We start from the raw sequence: 24336 nt of genomic DNA on the forward strand, positions 1-24336 counted from the left end.
CATTCATATTTTGGGGAAACCGTGTATCTGTACTGAGCGGGTGCAGACATGTCATTGTTCCCAAAACATAGCACCCATGTCCTCGGCATCCGTGCTTATGGGGTATTGAATGGTCTGGAGAGGGCTTCAGATATATGGGAGAACGTATAGAGGTTCTTTCCATATGAAGAACTTGAGCATGCACTGTTGTTGGTGATCCTGGCAGCATTCCCTTCCAGATACCGAGGGAAGAGTACAGCAGTAAGCATTTCACCGTGCACAGTGGGGCCCTGGAACACGTTGGTAGTGGTCCTCAAGAAGAGAGATATAGCATGTGGATCTCAGTGCTGTTAAGACCTCTTTAGGCTGAGAGCCTGTGGTATATACATGGGGCGGGGGCGGGGGGTGGTATGGTGACTGAGACATGGCACAAGGCATCCTTGGAGCTCAGTGGGTGGATATCAGGGCAACAGGTGGAGGTGAGACACAGAAAGGCTCCAAAACGGTGTCCTGACGTGGCAGTAGTATGCCCATGGCTCCGGGGAGACGGCGGTATTGGGATTTTTAAGTAGGTCAGAATCCACATGAGTTATCGTACGAGGAGTGAGAGCCCAAGGCAAGAACAGCAGCAGGGCAGTTTGTCTCATCTCCCATCCTCTTCCTGGGACTGTAGGTCCAGTACCAGCGTCACACAGCTTGTGGTGTTCCTCAGTCCCCATTTTAGGAGCTAGGTTACAGAGCAACCAAAGCACCTTGGGGCTGAAAGGGATCATTTGGCTTACACTTCTTCATCACCAAAGGAAGTCGGGACAGGAACTCAAAACAGGGCAGGAACCTGGAGGCAGGAGCTGATGCAGAGGCCGTGGAAGGGTGCTGCTTACTGGCTTGCTCCTCATGCCTTGCTCAGCCTGCTTTCTTAGAGAACCCAGGACCACCAGCCCAGGGATGGCACCACCCACAATGGGCTGGGCCCGTCCATATCAACCACTAAGAAAATGCTCTACAGGTTTGCATCTAGCCTGATCTTATGGGGGCATTTTCTCAGTTACAGCTCCCTCTTCTCAAACGACTTGAGCTTGTGTCGAGTTGACTCAAAATTTGCCAGCACGGGGCCATTTTTCACTAACACAGAACTATATTTTAGTTGCCTTGGTTCTTTGTCTGTTGTTATTGTTTTGGGCCCTTGTATTTTCACTTACGAATTTTTGGGCTTTGTGTGACTGGTTTAAGGTTGACGACATGAGCCTCCATTATAGTTTGGTGGGAAAACATAAATGGCATGTTGAGTGCGTGTGTTATTTCTTCAAAGAAGGCTGGATGATCGTCCATGCGTATCCGACAAGACTTTGTCCCGTAGTTGGATGCAACTATTAGGCCTGGAAAATACAAATTTGGAATTTCTGTGGTTTGGTCAGAAACTCAACCTGGGAATCCAGCAATGTGAAAAACTAATCCTACCATCCCCTGCAGTCATCAGCTATTGGCCTAAAGTTAGGCCCCACAGGTGCATGCGTGCGTGCGCGTGTGCACGGAGGCTGGGGAATCAGCCTCATTTGTTGTTCCTTGGGACACTGTCCACATTGTATTTTGAGATGGGGATCTCTGACTTTTGCTTAGCATGCCCCAGTTTGGCTAGGCTGGCCAGCCAACCTGTCTGTACCTTTCGGTCTTAGTTACTCTTCTGTTGCTGAGATAAAACACCCCAACCATGGCATCTTAGAGAAGAAAGGCTTTATCTGGCTTACAGTTCCAGGGTGGTAACAGCCCATGATGGCAGGGCAGGGGGAGCAGGGCAGGGGGAGCAGGGCAGGGGTAGCAGGTGGCAGGAACAACAGCCGAGCGCTCACATCTCTGAACCGCAAACAGGAAGCAGAGTGTTGGGCAGAGTGGCCTGTCTGTGGCTCAATCTGTCTGAAATCTCAACGCCCACCCATAGTGACATGCTTCCTCCAGCAACTCGAGCCAACAAGTGAGGACCCGATACTCGAATTCCTAAGACATATGGGGGAAATCTCACTCAGATATATTCCCCAGTGCTAGAACTTTGTTTGTTTGTATGTTTGTTTGTTTATGCGTGTTTTGCCTTGAGTATACACCATGTGTGTGCCTGGTACCCACAGAGGCCAGAGGAGGTTGTTGGATCCCTTGGGATTGGAATTAAAGACAGTTGTGATCTGTCGTGTGGCCGCTGGGAATTGAACCTGTGTCCTCCGGAAGACTGGCTAGTGCTCTTAACTCCTGAGCCATCTCTGCAGCCCCAAATTCTGGAATTTCAAGTGCACACCACCACACTTAGAATTTTTTTTTTTTTAACACGGGTTTGGAGAATTGAACTCTGGTCTTCAGACTTTCATGGCAAACGCTTTACCGATTGAGCTACCCTTACAGCCCTCGGTAAAATCAGAGTTTTCAGCCTCTCCTTGCTTCCTGTGTTAGAGTTGTAAATGTGTCGAGCCTAAAGGGCATCTGAAAACAAGGCATGAAGAAGAATGAATAGAAATGAACCATGAGAAAGAACAGTTAGAAAGCTAAGATGTCTGGGAGGACATGGACTCTCAGAGGCCGAGGACGGCTGGGTCTGCTTGGGGCCAGCCTCAGGTCCGTCTCCGCTCATGTTTCTAGTCTGTAGCTTTGCATCCTTAAACTTCTGCCAATGGATGTATCTTACGTTAAATCTCTGCCTGATTATCTGACAGATAAGATTATTAACAGAAAGTGTTATTAATATTAATTACACAATGATACTAAAATTTTTATATCACAGAAGCAGATGGTTATTTAAAATGAGTTAAGTTTTAGCCTTTTTATGAAGAAGCATTTAAACATATTTAGTTATAAATGTTATTTTAATTGATACATTATTTCTCTGCAGTGGGGTCTTTAAAATCTTACTGCAGTTGCACGCAAGTGTTTCTATGTCTATTTCAATCTCTTAACACACGCACTTACTTGCAGAAAAATGATCTTAATGCCAGTTCAAAGACAGAGCGGGGGAGGGCTTAATAAACGCATACTCCCATGATTCTCACAGCTGCTTACAGTTCCAAGAATTCGGTACCAGTGTGTGAACAGCTGTCCAAAGCATTCATCATGTTAACAGAGCTCTGGGTTAGCTTTTCTAGGTGGGCATGCTATGTTTTTGTTGTTGTTGTTGTTGTTTGTTTCTTTGTTACTGTTTCTCAATCCTTTTCTGGATTCTGCACATAGCCGAGGTAAGCATAGCACTGGAGTTTTTCCTACAGATGGAACAGAATTTCTTTATAAGTATCAAAAAGTGAAGCATAAGTTCTCAAAAGTAGACACTCAACTTTAAGCTGGCTATTGGCCCTTCGTTTGATGGCAAGCTTTGTGTTAATGGCCATAGGTGAAGTAAGTATCACTCCTCCCCTAGCCACACCCCCAGCTTCACCCTGACTTCCCAAGCTAGGACTGCAGCCCCAGAACCTTCTCCAGCTGGTGGAGTCCAGAGTTTTTTTTCTGCAAGTGCCCAGATGTGTCTTCAGCTATAAGCAAGCTCACACATGCATAGATGGTGTCATTGAGATTTTTTCCCCAAGCAGCATGTATTAAAGTATAATCTATAAGCAGTGTAGTCACAGCCCAGCAAAGCGGGTGGTCACAGACGCTGGCAGTTCGGCATCCAGTGAAACGTTCAACCAGGCCTCATCTCCAGCTGTGCCCCCTTGTCTCCCAGAGCCTGTTCTTGACAGGTGAGCAGATGCAACAGGAATCCCCCGTGCAGTCGAGGTTGAGCATGCCCAGTGGGTTACACCTAGGTGCCCACTTTATATAAAGTGATGAATCCATATAAAGCCTGTGAGCCATGCACTCTCTGCACTATCAGCAATTGGTTATGGTTTTTCATTCCCTCTGCTACTCATCAAGTAAGAACCAACTGTAACGAGCTAGTCCAGTGGCCTAAATCCCCCTAGAAGACCCAGCCAGAGCTGCCCGCTGCCTGCCCCTCGTGTGTGGGTTGCCCATTGAGTTCCTTGACAACCACAGTGCCCGGGTTCAGGGTCTCTGTTTCTGAACAGTGGAAAGTTCTGCTAGGAAAAACAAAAGATAGTGAGGTATTTGCCCAGAAGAAGGTGTGCTGGGATCTGGAAAGAGAAAGCCCACTTGAAGGGCTGAGGCCGTGGGTTCAGTCCCCACTGCCGCAGAAGGTGAGGAATTGGATGGAAGGATGTACACCTAATGCCTCCTGTCCTGTTGCTATGATCCAACTGGGGAGATGCTAAAAATAGCCTTGAGACTGTTCCCTGGGAAAGTGAGGTCTTTGGCTAGTAGGAACCTGCCTGGCTGTGTGAATACATCAGTCACTTGTCGCACTGCTGTGATCAAATCCAGACAGAAGCGACGTAAGGAAGAAACGGCGTATTCTGGCTCATGGTTTGGGGGTACGGGCCATCATTTGGGGGAAGGCATGGTGGCAGGAGTGGGAGGGGCTGGTCACATGACATCTGCAGTGAGGAAGCAGAGATGGATGCTGCTTGGTCACTTCTAACTCAGTCCAAGAGCCTCAATTCATGGAATGATGCTGTCCACATTTAGGGTGTCACTTCCCACCTCTGCCTGATCTAGAACCAGTATTGCAGATGTGTCCAGAGGTGTCTTCTGAGTGATGCTCAGTTGTGTCAACTGGACAGTATTAACCATCGTGGTGAAGGTCTGTGCTGGAGTTTGAGAACTCGGACGATATGGTGGACAGCTGTATCTGGTCTGGTTTGTAGTCCTGGTGCACCTGGATGAATCCAGAGTGAGAAACCCCTGGTACCTGGCCCAGATTACTAAGCTGGGGAAAGCTCTCTCACCTGGTGGTAACTGAGGTTCCTCCTGCTCATCAAGACCACTCAAGCTGCCAATCAGCAGGACCCTGGGAGGGCCCAGCTAGAGGGCATCCCAGGTGTGTAGGCAGGTATGAATCGGGAGAGAGAAAATGAGCCTTGTGCGGTATGGGGAGCAGAGGAGGGTCATGCATCCTGGGAATAGGGCTGCAGTCAGAAGCAGGGTGCAGTGTGTGCAGGCAGGCGGAGAGGGGTTCCTCCTAGGCTGGGGAGGCTTCAGGTAGTCTCTGCTTTCAACCTCACCCCGGGGGATCAAAGGCAGCCATGGAGGAGAGGGATGGGAATGAGGTGTGCTTTGATGGAGAGCGAGCCCGTACCCACCTCTGCTGCACCCACTCCTGACCCTGCTGCCCAGCCACAGCGGGCTGGGCCTTTTGCTTAAGGAAAAAGGAGGAAATGTCAGTTATTATGTTTTGGAACACAATCTTATCTTTTTGTTGGATTTTTTAAAGCAATTTTCCCAAAGATCAGCCATCAGGTCTGACTGAAGTGTATTGACAAAATTTTAGCCATAATGAAGAAAACGTTTTAAACCCCAAGAAATCTGACCCTGGTTCTTGGAACACTTTGATGGATCTTTCTTTCTTTCTTCCTTCCTTCCTTCCCTTTCCCTTCCTTCTCTTTCCTCTCCTCCCCTTTCTTCCCCTCCCCTCCCCTCCAAGAACAAAGCCCAAATTTCAAAATCAGTGTTAAGAATAACATGATGAGGTTTACTAGAGCAAATGAAGTCCATTAGTTGTTTTGAGTGGTCTAACATGAGTGCTGAATTACTCGTGTCCCTTGCCAGAAGTGATATTAGCCTTATTGTTGTACATGGCAGGTGAGCCCTCGATCACTGCGCCACATGCCCCCCCCCCAGTCCTGGTTATTAAACATTAGTGTGGATTTTAGGGACTGTCTCCTGATTGTTTTTTAGGTTTATTTTTATTTTTCATGTGTAGCTGTGAGTGTGTGCTTCAAGTGGAGCAAGAGCCCTTGGAGGCCAGAAGAGGGTGTCAGATCCCTTGGAGGTGGAGTTACAGGTGGTTATGACCTGTACCATGAGGGTGCTAGGAACCAAACTCCAGTCCCCTGGAAGAGCAGGAGTGCTCCTAACTGCCGAGCCATTTCCTCAGCCCCCTCTGTGTCCTCACTTCTTATTTCCGGGTGGGAAAGACAGGAGGACACATTGGTCTGATGTCACTGAGTCGTTTCAGAAGATCGTGCTTCATCCAGCAGCTCAGAGATCGAGGGCGCTCACCTTCCTGTGCGTTCCTCTTCGGTTACGTTTGGTGAAGCGGACCAGCACACCAGAGGACAACATTGGCATTAACACAGCAAATTCAGTGCACAGTGACCCTCACGTCTCCATCTCCCCACTGCTCTATTCAAGTGCACGTGCTACTGGAGCAGCAGAGGCAGGGGTAGGCATACCTGGCTGCTCCTCAGGCTCCAGCCTCAGCCCCTGCCTGTGTGAAGTAAGAAACAGTCATTAGCAGTCTAGCAAAATTCCAAGAGTGGGGCGTTCAGGGGTCTTTGCAGAAGTCTCCACTTACTCTTTTCTCAGTTTCATAGGTCAAATCCCCAAAATGTCAACGGGATGTTTTGAGTGTATCTTTATCAAAATTGTTTAGATTATTCAAAGATTGTACATGTTGAAAGCAGGCACCTTGCCAAGCGCCATCAGCCGAGATACTTTAAAGTTAGCCTCCGCATCTGCACATCCGTCCCTCACAGTGAAGGACAGGGTTGTACTAGTGTGAGGGGTTAACGTTACAGAACGTGTCATTTCTGTGTGTAGACTGGGTCTCACTGTGGCACAGGCTGGAGCCCACCACCCTCCTGACTCAACTTCCAGAGCGTGGAGATTGCAGGCATGTGCCAGTCTGTCCAGCTTCTTGTTTGGTTTTGTTTTAGTTTTGTAACATAGTGTCATTTGGATTTGTTGCACTAGCTTTCCCAGACCCAAGACAGAGCTGCCCTGTACCCGCGTGTGTACACACACATTGTAGGGGGAAGGGGGTGACACAGGGTTGTCCTTGTTAAATCAGCAACTCTGTTGTTTCCGCACATGCCCTTCCTGAGTGTCGTCAGTGGCCCCTCTGAAGCTGAGCCTCACCCTGCCCGACCCACCCGCCTTTCCTGCTGCAGCTGGAGGGCCGTCTGTTCAGGGTCATTGTAGATAAATTCCCAGAGGAACCAGAACCTTCAAAGCATTCCCCATGAGCAGAGATTGAAGTCAGGGGTGTCCCGTCCCACTGGGTAACCTCCAGCCCTTGACTGGGGCGATTGTCAGAGCCCAGGTGTGGCAGACAGGCTGGGGAGCGGAGGCTGTCTTTCAAGTTGCCAGGCCTGCCCTGTGATGCACCGGACACCATGATGTTATCTCTGTCTTCTGGCTGCGGCATGCCACCCACTCTCAACAAAGGCTTGGGAACCACGAGGCTCCTGCTTCATGACCCACCCACCTGCTTCCTGTTTAGGAATCACACAGGAGATTTTCAGGCCTCATCATAGATGTTTACAAGGTGATATTTTCTTGAGTATGGACAAGGGGCGTGGATTTTACAAATTGGCATTTGATTTCTTTTTTCTTCTTTTTAATACCCTGGTGTTTTCCACAGTTAGTTTCAAACCTAACAAAAGGTTGCATGTAACCCCCAAGGGAAAATAAGTTCTAATTCATCATCATAATATGTTGGCAATTTATTCTCCACATTGCTCTGGCTATAAAGACATGTAGGCAGATTTATCAACTGGTAGTTAGAAGCCCAGGGTTTTATGTTCACCCGTAAGTCTACTGCATATGGGTATACTGGGTATCATTGTTTCTCCTGCAGTCAAAGACTTGGTTTCATTCTTCATACTGCACTTGTCTTGTTTTGCAGATTGTGTGTGTGTGTGTGTGTGTGTGTGTGTGTTCATGTATATGTATGTACACATGTGGAGGAGGCTGGGTGTCAAATTTGAGTTCCTTGAACATTCTCTACCTTATATTTTGAGACAAGGTCTCTCACTGGTCCTGGAGGTGGCCAATTTGGTTCAACTGACCGGCCCATGAGCTCCTGTAATCCTCCTGTCTCTGCACCCCCAGTGCTGAGGTTATAGACATGTACCATCACACTCAGCCTGCACACAGCAGTTGGGGATCTGAACTCAGGTCCTCATGCTTACAAGGCATGACTTTATTGACTGAACCGTCTCCACAGCCCCTGGCATATTTAGTTTCTTCTTTTTTTTTTTTAATCAAACATCTATTTGGTGCTGGATGTCTTCTGTACCATAGTCGCATTAAAAGAAGTTTCAAGGTAAAAGCAGGCGGTCTGAAGAGATGGCTCAGTGGTTAAGAGCACTACTTGCTCTTCCAGAGGATCCAAGTTCAGTTCCCAGCACCTACATGGCGACTCACAGGATCTGTAACTCTAGGGGACCTGAAGCCCCTCTTTTGACCTTCTCAGGCACACGTGGTTCGTGTCTGTATGCAGACACACATACACACACACACACACACACACACACACAGAGATGAAACATTCGTACACATAAATTGATATGAAAACATAAAGAGGGTAGGGAAGCCCCAACAGGAGGCTGAGACCAAGGCAGAACTGAAGGGAAGTGGTTCCCATCCTCATGGCCACTGGAGCTGGGAGGCTGTGGTCTCACTGTGGTTCACACAGCTCTAACTGTGACAGTTCTAAAAGTAAATCGCCCAAAAGCCTCCCCAGCAGTTACCAAGACTTTCCCTGGGAAATGGTCACTCTTCAGTATAGTCAGTGTCTGTTTTGTTACAGCTCTGATTGGGACGTCTTGAAGTTAACTATGCTGGGGAAAGCAAATATCTTATCTGCTGTGGGTGCTACAGCCGCTTGCAGAACATGGCTGGTGAGAGAGTGAGTCTGTCCATCTGTTCATCCATCCATCCATCTGGTACCTCACTGGCCACGTGGCAGAAGGTCCATGAATTACTACTTGTGGGGGTGGTCCTGGCCCCGGTGGAGGTGAGGCAGGTCCAGAGCCAAATTGAGGATTGGCTGTTTCACATGGGAAGAAATTAAACTATGTGTGAGAACCACGGCAGCACAGCAGGACCAGGCTGGATTTTGAACCTCCTCTCTTACTGCCCTTGTTTTGGAACCATGTCATGTGACGGCCTGACTGTCCCCAAAGGTCATTGGTGGGAAAAGCTCTGAACTTTTCTGTAAACCATTTAGTGATGTGCATCCAACGCCCTGGAATAGCTGTTTTCTTGGACTCGTGTCTTAAAGACTGCCCCAATGCTTAAATAGACTAGAGTGTTGATTCATGACTTTAGAGCCCATCTAAGCAGTGGGAAATAATCATGCCAACCAAGACCTATGATCTGAAAGAGAAAAAAGAGAATGAATCAGATCACTTACATTTTTTATGACATTTAACCCTGAATTGTTGGGATAAAATGTCAAAACCTGCTTGACTCTTTTTCAAGCTAGGGTTTCTATGTGTCAGGTCTGCACAAAACTACTGCGCTACCACCAGAAGGTGGCGGGTAAAGAGGCAGGGCCGCAAGGAAGCCACTACATTGGTGTATCTGCGTATTTTGCAAGTTATTTGTGCATTTTGCACAGAACTAGAACCTAGATGTCTTCAGGACCCTGGACAGAGAGACATCTGGGGCCTGGTTTTAGCCTGCCTTCAGCCGCTGCTGAGAACATCACTTCTTAAATCCTTGTGACTTTTATAGATACAGCTCAGTTTCAGAAAGGGAGTGGAATCGTGCTATCAAAGAGCAATCATACATCTAATTAACTTCTAGAGTTTTCTCCTAGTAGACATGCCTGATCTCTCCCTAGCCTGTTCAGCCAGGGCAGCCCTCCATGGGAAACAGACTCTTTGTAATTTAGCAGCTGTAAGCACCAAACTTGAAAAATGGTTGTGGCTGATTATGTAAAAAGAGATGAGGCTGGAAGGGAATGGGAATCTCTTGAAATGATTTCATTTCCACCTCCCAGCCCTGCTCAGCCTGCCTTTACGTCTTTCCAAGTACACTAGATTAATTTAAACTTGGTGCAGCTTGCATTCAGCTAAAAATCAACTAGAGAACAGTTTGATTTTTGACCCTTAAATATCAAATCCTGACTGACATAGCCAATCGCTTCCCGCCATGGCACAGGCTTACCCCCAACTTCCTCTGGCTTTCTGCCTCCCTGATTACTGTACAGTCCTCAGAAATCTGGGGTGCTATTTGGTGCCCATACATCCTCATCCTGCGGTACATTCCCTGAGGCCTCTGGTTATGAACAAGAACCTAGAGAACCCCAGAAGTCCACAGAGTGCAGAGAAATGGTGGGGTCCAGTAGGGCAGTGACATAGGGGAGCAGGAGAGTGAAGGAGCCCATGACATACGGGGCCGCCACGGGCAGAGAGAGCGTTGGTCTGCCTCTGTGGAGAGCCCCAGCCTGGCAGATGCTTCCCTCTCTACCCTGAACCCAGTCTGATGGCCCAAGCCTGGTGCTGGTCTTTGCCCTCCCTTCCCAAGGACCCCCAAACCACTTGGGGACACCCAGCTCAGATGCCTACCCCATCTCCCTAGACTGCAGAGTGGGTTTTTTTTTTTTTTTGCATTTTTCATTTAATTGATTTGTAGTATTTAACACAATGACCTTTCCCTTCTCTGTCTCTGTCTCTGTCTGTCTCTGTCTCTCTCTCTCTCTCTCTTTATTAAAATCTACTTCTTTGTAGGTGAAATTCACGTGACTCACTTCACTCATTTGAAGTGTACTTTAATACTTTCTAAAGCAGCTGTGGATCTCTGCAGCCTTTCCCAGGTCAACCTTGGAAGATTTTCATTACCTGAGAAGGGAAGCCCTGGACCCTAAACAGTGAACCCACCTGGTGCTTTTTTAAGAGGCTCTGTGAACATATTTGGTGACGAGAGCGTCGTCTAGCTGGCCGCCCGTCCACCCGCTCTCCTAAAGTGAACTTCCTCCGCAGAGCCGGGGTGTAATTGAAAGTGGCCAGGGAAGGAATCCTCCTCGCCGGCCCCCCTTTCTGCGCGGGGCCCCTCCTATTGTGCACCTCACCTCCCCGTTTTTGTCACTCCGCCTGACACTGTGTTGTCTTTTCCTTTCGCCCGACACCTGTCATCTTCCCCGCCCCCCGCCGCGTCCCGCTGCCCCCTCTGACATTGTATACCCCTGCGCGCGCTGCAAAGGGAAGCACACAATAATGGCAGTCTCTGAACCATCTTCAGAGATGGGAGTGAAGTCAGCCTCCTCCCGCTGAAAGCTCCGTCAAAAGCTCCGGGCGAGGGTTTGAACTTCACTTCACACTCACCTTTTAACAGGGACCCGGGATGTTGTGATTTCCTCCGATGGCAAAGGTGGCTGCTTCTTTATTTACCAGCCGACACATCCCTCTGAGCCTCAGAAGGGACAGAGGCCCTATTAAAGATCCAAATGAGTCTCCCATTGTTGACCTTGGATCAAAGCAAGTGGCCTTTAATTTTCTACTTCCCACAATGACTTGCTGTTGAGTTTGTGGAAGGCCTTAGCCCTCAGCAGATTCCCCCTGGCAGTGCCAAATGGCTCTGTCTTTGAAAATCCTGAATTCTTTTAATACAGGGAGGAAAAAAAAAAAAACTAAAAGATTTTAGCGATGTGTTGTACCGAACACAGCCAAAGAAGTGCGTGAGGGTACCTGTGGGCACCAGAGCGCCGTCAGCACCAGGTGCCCATGCCACCCTTGTTCCTTCCTTCTCTCCTCCTGTTGGTGGTGTTCCCCCTTTTTGTTCACGGAAACGTGGTTCTGAGGAGCACACAATTTAAAGTAATTCACACACTTGCGGGTGATGGCCACTCGTCCCGTCAGCCACTCATCTGGATTATAGTGACTCTTCGGAGCAAGTTTGCATCATCCCGTCCCCCAACCAGACCCCTGAGGGACAGTGGGTAGAGATGTCCCCCAGGAAGCTCTCCTTATCCCCCATACTGTTTCAAATGTCAACTGCCAGGGCTTTAGAAGACCCAGGGTGTGACTTGGGACTCACATGTGAAAAACAGAGACGAGAGTAATTCTTGAAGAGTTCAGGTGTTCCCAACAGACACATCCTGGCTCTCCACCCACTGAAGCAATGGGATGTGAGAGCGAGGAGCTGCTACCCTGTCTGTGGAAATGCCCCTGGATATTAGAAACCCTCTGTGTACCTGGCAGAGGCACTTCCCGAGAAGAGCCCCCCACAACAGTCCATTGAGATGGGCTCAGCTAATGATCGGCTGGGCAGATAATCGGAGGAGAGTTAATTGTGAGGTTCGATATAGCATCTTGTCGGCGAGATAAGTTGTCACGTTTTCCACTTGAGCTGAAACTAAATGATTGTAAAATAAGTTATGAGTGTCCTTGGGCCTGTCTGCCGGAATGATAGCTAAGAATACATTCCTGGCCCATCAGTCTCGAGCAGGCTGCTTGATATTTATGCGAGTGGAATGTTATTTTATTCTCCCTCTGGTCATGCTTGTCAGCTCCCCGAGTGAAAAGTGAAACTGCTTCTTGGACTCATACTTCACATGCCGGAGCTCCGAGAGACTGCAGATTGTGATCATTATTGCTCATGTTATATATTTTGGGGGGTATGTGTTGAACATTGATGCCCGATTGGGAAGAACTAATAGGCAACATTGAAAGCATAGGATGGGCCTGCCCTTCCTAGCTCAACAACCCGTATCTGGGGGATCCCTCCACCAGAGCAGATTCAAACATGCAGCAATGAGGCACTGGCTTTTCTTTTTTTTTTTTTTTTTTTAATTGGATCGTCTTGCTTCACCTTGCTTCTCTCCTGTATTTTAATGCCACAGACGGCAGTCTCTTGTCTTACTGCCTAGTAATTGATACAAAATGAACTGTGTTCTTCATAGGCAGTCAGGACGAGTGGTGGACTCTGAGGGTGGGGCTGAGGGACATCTTGTCCGGCTGGAGGAGGCGGGGCGGGTGAGGAAGCTCAGTGTAGATGTAGAAGCCTCACACACACTGACTGCTCATATTTTAGATCAGGGGGATATTAGGCAGTTCCTGGGGATTCTGGGAGTCAGGGCATAAATACTTGGACTGCAGGTGCCTGTGTGCAGACTGAAGTAACTAGAAACCCATCACCGTGTCTATGAGGCGGCTGTCAGTCTGGCCCACTCAGGTCTCAAGCCAAGGCCGCTTTCCCTGCCTCCTCCTGTCTCCTCTGAGCAAGGCTTTTGCCGCCCTTTTGATGTCCGTCATTCCTCACCGTCACTGTCGCCCTCTTAGTGCCTGATTACATCAGCCTTGTGCACGTCTCCACGTAGGCTGCCCAGTCATGTGCCGAAGCCTGGCCGCAGGTCTGTTTTCTGACCCAGAACGTCTGGCCCAGCACCTGGTCCCTCAGGTAGCTGTGTACCGTACTTCCCCCCTAGTCTGGTGAAGAGGCCAAACTCCTAGAGTGCACATCGATGCCTACCCCACCGGTGGGAAAGGAAAGCTGGACAGGCGGGGGTGGATTCCATTCCCTGAGCCGTGGAGTGTTTGGGCATTGGCACATGGGGAGATGCAGATGGAAAGATGGTGGGCTTTGCCTTCTCTTACAAGAGAAGAGACCAGACCTAGAGTCATCTCCTGCTCGGTCTGTATGAACAAGAACGGCCCCTCCTTTTGGGGTCTTGTTCCCTGTGCACCCCAGGGCACAGAGCAGTGCCTGGTTCACTCCTGTCCTCGTCTAAGAAGGAACAAAAGGGGTCACAGATGTCGGGGTTGCTTTCCACCTCACTGGTCAGATCTAAAAACACTTCCAAGTCTTCCATAGTGTGAGACAACTCTTGCACTTTTCTCCCCACGCGCTCCCCGTGACACAGTGGCACCTCTGTCTGCGCATTAGTCTCAGTCCTTGTCTGGGGATGAGTTTCCCCCCCCCCCCCCCCCCCGTCTGTTTATCTGTGGGGTGTGAGTGCCTGCTCCAGATGGGGGCTCCTGAGCATTCTGTGCTCCAGTGGCAGGCCCAAGAAGAACAGTCTTTCATTGAAGGCATCAAGCAAGAAATTAGATAGGCATTCTTTTCAGGCCTTAGAAATGGGCTCCGTGGGGACCGGGCTTCTGCCCTTTATTCTTTGACAGTCGCTAGCTCAGAGAGCATGCTCAGTAAGTATCGGCTGAGTGTAAGGGAGACTCTTTCTGTCAATAGATCCCATTCATGGCTGTAGCCGCTCACCTCAAAATAGCTTCCAGACGGTTGGAAACGTGCAGGACAGTGTTGGACACAAAAGCATGCTTGTGGTGAGTTTTTAAGGATGTGGCAGAGTTGATTGCACTCTGCTGTTCCACTGGGGACCACGGGTCCTCTCCCACCTGGGCCAGCCCCTCAGGCAGTCGGTTCTTCAGTCAAACTGGCGGGTGCAGGGAGAATTCCCCCATGGCTGTCTTCGTGGTGGAGAGAGAAAACACAGGTCCTGCCTGCATCCATGAAGCTCACATCACAGCCAGCAGCGATGCTCTTGTGACAGACGCTTGTCACCATGTGGAGAGAGCCATGCCGATGGTGTAGGGAGGGGCTGTGGCTTGCGCAGGCTCTGGGCTGGCCTTGTGCTTTGCGGTGCCCCTACCTCCCGATGCACATCTCACTGTAGCTTCCCCTCGGGAGATGGAGGGACAGGCCACAGCAGACGCAGGAGAAACAGATGCTGCCCCTGGAGACCTGTGCCCTGAAGTGGCTCCTGTCAGGGGCACTGGGGAGGCCAGCAGTGGCCAGCAGTGAGGAGGAGCACTTCAGTGGACTTGGCTTCCGAGAGCAGCAGAAACCAAGTAGTAAAACGGGAGAGTGGGCAAGGGAGACACCCCGTAAGAGGCTGGAGGGGATCCGGCATGTCTAGTGCCGGCAGGGAGGGAGGGCAAGGGAGGCACCCCGTAAGAGGCTGGAGGGGATCCGGCATGTCCAGTGCCGGCAGGGAGGGAGGGCAAGGGAGACATCCCGTAAGAGGCTGGAGGGAGTCTGGCATGTCCAGTGCCGGCAGGGAGGGAGGGCAAGGGAGGCACCCCCTAAGAGGACGGAGGGAGTCTGGCATGTCCAGTGCCGGCAGGGAGGGATGAAATGCTGGGACCAAAGTTACCATCTAGGCTAGAGTGGGCCCCGGCTCACAGGATGAGGAGTTCCAGAGCTTGCCAGCCTTGGGGAGAAGTGGGGTGCTTGTTTCGAAAGAGGTGGGGGAGGGAGGAGAGGGAAAGTTCATTCAGTTAGATGGTGGGGGTTGGAGTGATGTGAGGGATGCAGGAGGAACAGGAGAAGCCATGGACCAGCATCTAGGGAAGTGGCAGGTGGATTTCTAATTGAAGTGTGAGAAGCTCAGGGCAGCAGGGGTCCTGGTGCATAAGGGACCCAGGCACATGGGACCCAGAATCCGCAGAACGCTGTCTCCATGGCCCTAAAAAGAAAAGTAGGTGAAGTTAGGCTTCCTGTCAGGAACCATGGAGGGAAACTTGGGAAGCTGAGTTTTCAAAGATGATTCCGGTAGTGAAGGATGCTGGGACCTGCCACGAAGGTCCGACGGTAAGAGTGAGAGAGTGGATGAGCTGTGGGAGTCGGAGAGGTAGCTGGCAGAGCCCTGAGGACACCAGGGAAGGGGGGGGCTGCTGAGGAATCAGGAAGGAAAGGGCCTGGCAGGGGGAGGGATGGGGACCAGACTTCACCTGGGCAGGTAGAGTGGCATCACAGGGAGCCTGAGGAGCTGTTGTGGAATTGGAGGATTCCTGACCCGGCATCCGGCATCCGTAGAGTATCATGCAGCGGCATAGCTCCAGAGGGTTAGGCTTAAAGAAAGGGCCTCGACTTTTCAAGTGTGAACGACAGGAGTCCTGTCTCCAGGGGAGCTGGCTTCCAGGGAGTATAGAGTGGAAACGAGCCTTCCAAGAAGACAGTGCCCTGTAAGTCAGGATGTCCAAAGGAAGAGGGACCGTCCTGACCGGGCCCCGTGAACTGGGGCTGTCCTGGGAAGGGCACTTCCCAACCTCTCGGGATGTTGGGTTCCGGTAGTACCACTACCCTGCTCACTGCGGTTTTCACCTCTGTCTCAGAGCATTGCCGTGGGGGCCTGGGAGGTGCTTCTAATTGAGAACGAGCTAGCTAGACCAGCAGAGACGCTGGGAACAGACCGGAAGCACCGTGCTGAAGGACGCCTGTGGGGGGAAGCCAGAGTGCAGGGCAAGTCAGTACCCTGACCCGCTGGGCTCTCGAGAAGGTGGGTGGCATTTCTTGCCAGGATTATCACCTTCTCAAGACCTGCCGCTTGCCACGCCTCCATGAAAGTCAAGACTTTCTGCCAGAATAATGGCAATCTGTAGACACTGAGGCACCTGGAGATGAGAGGGTGTGCTCCCCCCCGCTATCTTAGAAAAGGCTCTCTGTGGAAGGAAGGGAAGAAGTTGCCTGGAGACAGACACATTTGCTTTTCATCCCAAGAAAGGAAAACTCTGATCCATGTGCCCGTGAGTTCAAGGCCTGCCCAGGTTTTCAAATGGGCATGTGCAGGCACACAGAAAAAGGTGACTCGTTTGACAGAGACGATTCACTAAGAGGAAAAACTGGAATTTGTGCCCCTTTAGTTTTTCTTGGTTCACAAAACTGTATAAGTTGGGTACCTCTGGCCTTCGGGGTAGTATTTGAAAAAATGGTTTATTGGTTTTCATTTCATTTCTTGTTTTATTTTGTTTCTGAGGCAGGGTCTTACCAGGTAGGCTTCATTGGCCTGGTAACAGCTGTGTGGCCTAGGCTGACCTCAAACTCATGGTCTTCCTCCTGCCTCAGCCTCCTGGGTTCTGGGATTATAGGTATGTGTCCCCTTGCTCCGTTTATTCCTTGGCGAGTTCAGAGGCACGTTGTGGGAGAGCTGTTCATACGTCCATTCCGTTATTCGTTGCAGCAGGTGGCTAGGAGACAGAGGCGAGTGTTTTGTCTGAGCTCAGCGCTGCTTCTTAGACGCCTCCATGTGTAGACTGGGGCTAGTGGCGGTGTGAGCCTGTCCCAACCGCACCCTGCTCAGGACTGTGACTCAGCTGTGGACGTAGAGGTTTGTGTTCCGAACCGAGACCTGCTAAGGAAGTTGTGCATCACAACCAGGGAAGCTTCCAGAGCCACAGCCCTCAAGATTGCCTCTGTGCCGAGAGCCCTCAGAGGACAGAGGGATGGGGTTGGAGCCCATGTGTGGGAGTGTTCGTGCGTGTGCTCTAATCATCTCACAGAGATGTTGGTGTTGTGTTGGGTAGCAGACGGTAGTTTAATAACAATTCTCCGCCCCGCTGTGTTGGGCATTACAGGACCCCCAGGGAGAGAAGCCCCCGCTGCCCTGGAGAAACTCTAGTTAGCTTCAGACCACCCACAGCCAAGTGCGGAGTGTCCCCAGTCAGACCCCTGGACTAGAGATGTAACTTGGTAGCCAAGGAGAAAGAATGACTGGCATGGCAGTCACAGAGAGCTGAAGCGACAGGACAGTGACTCGGGCTGTGACATGGGAATGTCTCTGGAGAGGAGCAGTGAGTGGCTTTGCCTCGCTGCCTGATGAGTGGGCCCTCTGGTGGGGCACAGGATGGCATGGACCACTCACTGTCAGTGGGCCTGGCATGGGGCGGGCGGGCGGGGTCATCTTTTTAGATCTGTGCATGAAATGCTTAAGAAGAGCAAAAGTGCTCTCTGTCAAGCACGGGATAGCTGCAGAAGGGGGGCTCCACGCTGGGTGACCATCTTGGAGTCTGGCACCTGTCCTAGGGACCAGATGGGGGCTTTGGGGACAGGCTGTTTGGGAAGTTGTCTTGCTTTGTTTTGTTTCTTGGTTTTGGTTTTGATGGTGATGGTTGGTTGGCTGGTGGTTGGTAGATAGGTAGGTAGGTAGGTAGGTAGGTAGGTAGGTAGGTTGGTTTTGTTGTTTTAGAGAGCCTGGGTCTCACTGTGTAGACAAGTCTGTTCCGGAACTCTCAGCTCCTCCTGCCTCTGCCTCCTAAGTGCTCGGTTAGAGGTGTGTGCCACCGTGCCCAGCTAGGGGCCACTGTTTTCATTTCAGCCCTTATCCTCACCACCACCACTGCAGCAGCCTGCCCCCCACAGCCTGAAGTGGGGCTCGGGACTGCCGGCTGTCCCTGGGGTGCAGATCACCCCGGGAGAGGAACCAGCTGTGTGAGCTGGAAATGCTGGAGCCTGGTAGGAGTGGAAGGGGGGCAGCGTCAGGGGATAGAACAGAAGATGGTGGTCGGTATCCATTCGCGAGCGCTGTGGTGCTTGTCCGAGGGGTCTCGGAATGGTTTTTCAGGGCTGGATCCCCAGCTTCTAGGGCTGGCGGTATTCAGAAAGCAGGAGCCAAGCGGACAGGAGCCAGTGCGAGCCTCTTTGTCCGTGGGTACAAGACTCCTAAATCATGACCCAAGGACTGAAAACTTGGCGTGTGGGGAGGTGCGACACCCGTGCTCCTGTCCCCTGCTCGGTGTACCGTTGTGCCCTTGCATTCTGACTCTTCCCAGTCTTATAGCGCTACTTTGGCCCTTCTTTTTGGTAAAGATAAAGTAAATAAGTTGAGTTTTATTTAACGTGAATTACTTACTGGATTTGCACGTTGGCTTTCAAGCCTCTCTGGAGCCGACCCAGAGGGACTCTTCTTCGCCTGCAGCTGTACGGTACCGGCTTGGAGACACGCCTGCAGGCTGTTGATGAGAGTTGTGGCGTGTTGTACCACCTCCCACTGATGGCAAAGTGAAGTCACAGCCGCGTGTAGTGCTGCACAGAGAAGGAAGTCAGGAATTGTTCACGCTTTGTGTGCAGGTTACACCCACTCAGGACAGGTCTCTCCGTGGGTTTGTATGTGTCAGTATCTCATTCCTGGTACATCAGGGTCTGTAAGGGAAGGAGAGGGAACACTCAGAATCCGAAGTTCGCCATCCGGCTGTCCCTGATGTCGTGTGTGAGCCTGTGAGGTTCCAGGAGTCCAGTTGCCGAAAACAGAGGATTTCCAGTGCCTGCTTTGGGCTGGGAGGTGCACATAGTCACCTAGATCTGTGCCTAGATCTGTTCCCTGCCGAAGCCCTAGGCCTCCAACCCAGCCACCTTGTGTGCACGTGTCTCAGGGAAGACGGAAAGATCTCGTGTGTTAATGCTGGAGGACGTTGCTCAAGTGGGGGTCGCCTCCTTTTCTTCGCTCTGCGCTCCAAGCTCACCTTTGCGTTCTTTTGCCTCTTCTGGTTCGGTTGCAGACACGGGGCTGGGTGACTCGGTGTGTTCCAGCCCAAGTATCTCCAGCAGCACCAGCCCCAAGCTCGACCCGCCTCCCTCCCCCCACGCCAACAGAAAGAAACACCGGAGGAAGAAAAGTACCAGCAACTTCAAGGCTGACGGGCTCTCGGGCGCAGCTGAAGGTAAGGGTCCCCAGGCTGCCAGGGTGGGCGTCTGCACGGCGGAAATGTCCTTGCTCGTGAGGACCGCGATTTACCTGATGGCCAGGTGTGGACCTTCTGAAGTGGCTTCTGCAAGTGAATTGAGTATGTTTTTGTTCTGTACGTGCATGTGGAGATATGTGCATGCATACATACACACACATGCACACAAAGATGGGAGGTGTGAATGGAACTAAACTTAAGAAATACTCAAAAGAAAACCAAAAATTCAGAACATTGTTGTATTAACAGCATGTTTTGTTAGTGAGATGGACAGTAACAGAGTTTGGCTTGAGCAAAGGTTCCCATTCTTAGAGACGACCTTGTCATTCAGATCCTTTCTCTTTCCTTGTACGCCAAGCTTCTCCCTGAACATTCCCCTTCTGTGTCCAGAAGTATGGATTGCAAGATGCTGCTCCCAATGAGGCTTTGTGAGCCCCCAGCACATAGCAAGCAACGAGGACCAGTGAGGCTCAGCAGGGTGCCCCATCATTTGAGCTGGGCCATGTTGTTTTGGGTATCATCATGAGGAAGCTGGAGTCCAGAGCCTCGCAGATTGGGGTTCCTTGCAGGGCCCTAAGCTCTTCTCCTTCACCAAGGTTCATCCGGTTCTGTCCCCAGCAGCTTCCTGCTGACAAGGTTAGGCCGTGAAGACCAGTTTTCTTATTTGGGGATAAATAAGGCTGATTCTGCCATGTGAGCAGTCATGGAAAGTAACATTGAAGGGTGCAGGCACTGGGTTAGATGCTGCTACTCTAGCTCCCACTGGAAAGGTTCCGCTCAAATGCTGAGAGCTAGTGAGACCTCATCAAGAGCCACCGGCCGATGTCAGCTCCAACCTGCCCCAAGGAGAGGCTGGGACAAGATGGTAGCAGTGCCACCCATTCCAACCTCCAGCCTAGGGACCCAAGCAAGAGTTTCCCTAACTAGTGTCCTAAAGTGCCTGTCAGGTAACAAATAAGTCTCAGAACATGTCACACGTTTCCAAATGGTGTTTGTTCTTAATGTCACAACTGAAGGCCAGTTCTCTCTACAGGTGCTCACATGCATTTCAGTCACCTACACACATGATCTGTGCCTAAAGCTGTAAGAGCAAGCCTGTGATAATCCAGCAGTAGTGTGTTCAGCCAATGGGGTGTTGGAAGGAATATGGAAAGTAACCTTCGCTGACTTTCTGAACTCATGGGGTCATCTGGTGGGTGCTATGCAGTAGTGTGCCATCAAGCTGGGATAGGGTGACTATCCTAACAGACAGACAGATGGCAGCTTTTGGGGGGTAGCTCTGTGGTGCTTGCCTTCTAAATATGGGGAACTGAGTTTGAGCCCCAGAACCTGCCTACATACACCAGTCCTAATGGTATGTGTTTGTAATCCTAGCACCAGGATTACAGGCATATCCCTGGCATTCACTGGAAGGCCAGCCTAATCTGCTTTGGCAACTTCCAAGCCAGTGAGAGACCCTACTCCTAAAACAAGCAAAAAAAAAAAAAAAAGGTGTACAATACCTAAGGAATAATTGTCCTGTGTCCTCCCCATGAGCATGCCTGAGCATACAGGTACCACAGAAACACATAGATTGGAAAGTCACAACAGTGTCTCAAGCTAGGCTGGATGAGTGGGCAGCATATCTTCAGAAGTTTTGGATGGGTCTGCAGAGACTACCCCTCAGTTCACTGTCAGTTTCTAATAGGAAGGAAGTTCTAATACAGCCGTCTGTATAATTTCCCCCGGAAGTGTTAACCTGTCCCACCGCCAGCATGTCATTTTTATGAGGCCTGTATGTAGTTAGCTAGTCTATGACTGTTTTTCCCATATTTTAATGTTCCTTTTTTTTTCTTTTCTTTTTTGAGTCTGGGTCCCACTATGGAGCCTCAGCTAGCCTCAAGCTCACAATCCCCCTGCCTCAGCCTCCTGAGTGCAGCATGTGTACATCAGATTGTGTGCTGTTACTCTACCGTTGACATGCTGTTTGTGGTCTTTAGGCCTCTCTGTTCCTTAGATGACAACAGCATGAAGTGTGACAAGCAATGTTGCCCTCAATTAAAGCCACTTGCTCAAACGCTTCTGTTAACAGTGCTGTTTGGTTGTGAGACTATGTTTCTGGGGGCTGGAGAGATGGCTCAGCAGGTAAGAGCACTGGCTGCTCTTTCAGAAGACTCGGGTTCAATCCCAGCACCCACGTGGCAGCTCACAGCCGTCTGTAACTCCAGTAGCACAGATATCCATGCAGGCAAAACATAAATGGACATAAAATAAAAATCAACTCTTTAAAAATGTAAGAAGGAAAACGGCATGTTTTCTGTTGCTCCCTCCGGGGTGGTGCTGACTGCTGGTGCCCTCAGGTGTCCCCTATTCGTGGCCTCCTGTTTTACCTCTGCTATCTGAGATACACACAGTGCCCCAGCACAGGGCTTCTGACCCCCTTCTGGGATTGATTTCCACCTGAAAAAGGGTTTTGCATCCCCAGGTATAAAGAGAGAGAAAATAGGTATTCAGATCTATAAATAATAAATGATGAATGTATTTTAAAATGATTCTTTTGCAGATGTATAATTTTTAATATTTATTAAAGATGAAAGTGGGGCTGGAGGGATGGCCTAGTTGCTAAGAGCACTTGCTGCTCTTCTGGAGGACCAGAGTTCTGTTCCCAGCACCCATGTTAGATGACTAACAACCACCCACAGCGCCAGCTCCAAGGGCTCCAGTGCCCTCTTTTGGCCTCCAGGGGCACTTGCATATACATAGCGCGCGCGTGCGCGAACACACACACACACACAAATTAAAAACAACATTTTTAAGAGACAAAAGCACATCTGCATGCCCATGAGATGGATGCTTCTTTATTTTTGCATAAAAAATTAAATCTCGGCTGGATGTCAGATACCACAAGATGTAGAGCATCTTCAACATTTTTCAGACTTGATAGATGTTTTGATTTTATAATCATCAGGTCTGGGAATGCCACTTTGCATAAATACATACTACAAAATAGTAGAGTGTATGTAGGGCCATTTTCAAAATTGTTGGAAAATTTTGTCACAACCCTAAGCCAAAAATGCATTGAATGATCTTATTTTTAATGGAAGTCAAGTCAGCAACTCCAATGGTAGTCTTTAAACCCAAGCATTCTAACAGTTTTCAGAGATAGACTGATTGGATACGGATACTCTGAGGAATGCCTGTAGGAAAATACTAAGTCTTTGTTTTCTGTATGTCCCTTATATTTTTATAAGTGTACAGTGTAAACACTGCAGTCCAGAGAAGGCCACTGTCTGGGGTCATGGACCCACTGTGTAAGAAGCTGGGCTATAGAAAGTATCTGTGAGGTAGCTGGATGTTCTCTCCGCCTTCCGCTTTCCATGATGGTAATAAACAACTGAAATCAAACATTTTAAGAGCATAAAAAAGATAAAATCCCACTGATAGCTAATTCAGTCAGAACTGTAGGGGAAAGCTGGTGGTGTGCTCAGGCTGGTCAGTACAGATTTACCGAAGGGACTCTGGAGACATGAGATAGGACCTGGAGAGGAAGTGAGTGGGGGAGGGAAGTGTCCCTGGCAGATGCTGTGGCCTTCCATAGAGGGATGGGTGCAGTTCAGCCATGGTAGCCAGAAGTCAAGGAAGTACCTTACCTGCCTCCTCATCTCCTCCACCCTGTCCTCAGTATAAGTGAACCGACAGCCAAAGGCCCGAGCCCCAAAGCTGCTGGCCCCCCGTCTGCTCCACGGGGCCCCTTGCACAGCCCTGAAGAAAGCTGCCCGTGGTCCTCTTTCACACATGCCACAGACCAGAAGCCTCGGAGAGCTAAGGGGTAGGCTGTGCATGAGTGGAGCCCCGGGACTCCCTGCGTGCCCCTGGGGGCCATCCCCAGCTGCATGCAAGAGCTGCGCACAGGCTTCCTGGGATGTTTCCCTCTGCGCTTTCTGCAGTCAGAAATGCAGGCTGGAAGACTGTGTCAATATTTATGCTGCTTCACCTTCAGAAATAGTGCCTGACTGGTACCTCAGTGTGACACAAACAGCCACTCCAGCTCCAGTGCACTCAGCTCCAGTCTTTCTTGGGGATGAACACCAATGCAGTCTACACCATGTGACAGAAGATGCCTTACCAAGCTTAAGTAGAACAGCTGTTACGATTTTAATACTCACACATACGTGTGCACATGCTGTTGATTGTATACTAACCTAAAAACCTATGTATGCAGACCTGTTGATTGTATGCTAACCTAAAAACTAATCACAAAATGAATCAAATGAACATGGTAAATTACAGAAGTAGAAACTGTAACTTTAAAAAAAATCTTGGTATTGGGGCTCCAACAAGGTAATTTGGCAGTCATATCTAGTGATTAACTGTAGATTTAGGGAGATCAAGCCCTTCCCTAGGCTCTTAAGTAATTATAGGCATCAGAGGAATCCTAAGATGTGGAGGTCACGTAGAGCCCACCCCATCCTCCTCCCTGGCCTGGGAAGGCTTGGAGGTGGGTAAGGCCAAGTCAGGACAGCGGACTCACCCTCGCCCATTGTGTGGTGTTTCCTTTAACACACGGACCCCTGAAAAACGTGGGCACATGCCCAGTGTCTCCAGACCCTAGACCCAGCCTACCAGCCACAGCCAGTGAAGGGCGTGGCCACTCCACAGACAGGAGCCTAAGTGCTGCTGTGTGCTCTCGGGTTTGCGCAGTAGCCACATGTCAGGAGTCTCCCACAGCGCGGATCTGTTCTTGCCACCTGCACAGTACCTGTGAAAGCTTCACACACACACATACATGCACACACATGCACACACACGCACACACACCCCAAGTCTGTGACACCCTTCCTCAGGGAACGTTTACATCCTGCCAGTAATTGAGTTACCAGGAGGAAATACAGGCTGGTCTTTTGAGATGATTTTTTCTCTATGATTTCTTGTTCAAAAAAAAACTTAGATTTTTTTTTTTTTTAATTTCTGCTAACTAAAGCATTGGGCATAGGACATTTGCCACAGGTGGCACAGTGGAAGCCACTGTCCCCTCTCCTTAAAACCTGTTCCCACTCATGTTCACATTCACGTGGTCCCGATCCCCACACCATCACCAGCACTGACTGAGTACACCAGTGGTGTTCTGGGTCTTAGTATTTGTGGATTG

At 50.0% G+C, this 24336-nt stretch overlaps 1 protein-coding gene across 18 annotated transcripts in view; it reads left to right on the forward strand.

Moving 5' to 3' along the window:
* Agap1 (ArfGAP with GTPase domain, ankyrin repeat and PH domain 1) overlaps positions 1-24336 on the forward strand; it is a 467544-nt gene that overhangs the window by 337376 nt on the left and 105832 nt on the right. For 14 of the 18 annotated variants that reach the window (XM_016007105.3, XM_076549566.1, XM_016007106.3 and 11 more), the window contains one exon: positions 19026-19187. The exons of the other annotated variants lie outside the window; for them this stretch is intronic. In XM_016007105.3, the coding sequence (XP_015862591.1) occupies positions 19026-19187 (162 nt within the window). The remainder of the gene's footprint in view (positions 1-19025; positions 19188-24336) is intronic. 18 annotated transcript variants of the gene reach the window in all.

This window comes from Peromyscus maniculatus, chromosome 13, assembly GCF_049852395.1.
Source record: "Peromyscus maniculatus bairdii isolate BWxNUB_F1_BW_parent chromosome 13, HU_Pman_BW_mat_3.1, whole genome shotgun sequence".
Classification (NCBI taxonomy): Eukaryota; Metazoa; Chordata; class Mammalia; order Rodentia; family Cricetidae; genus Peromyscus; species Peromyscus maniculatus.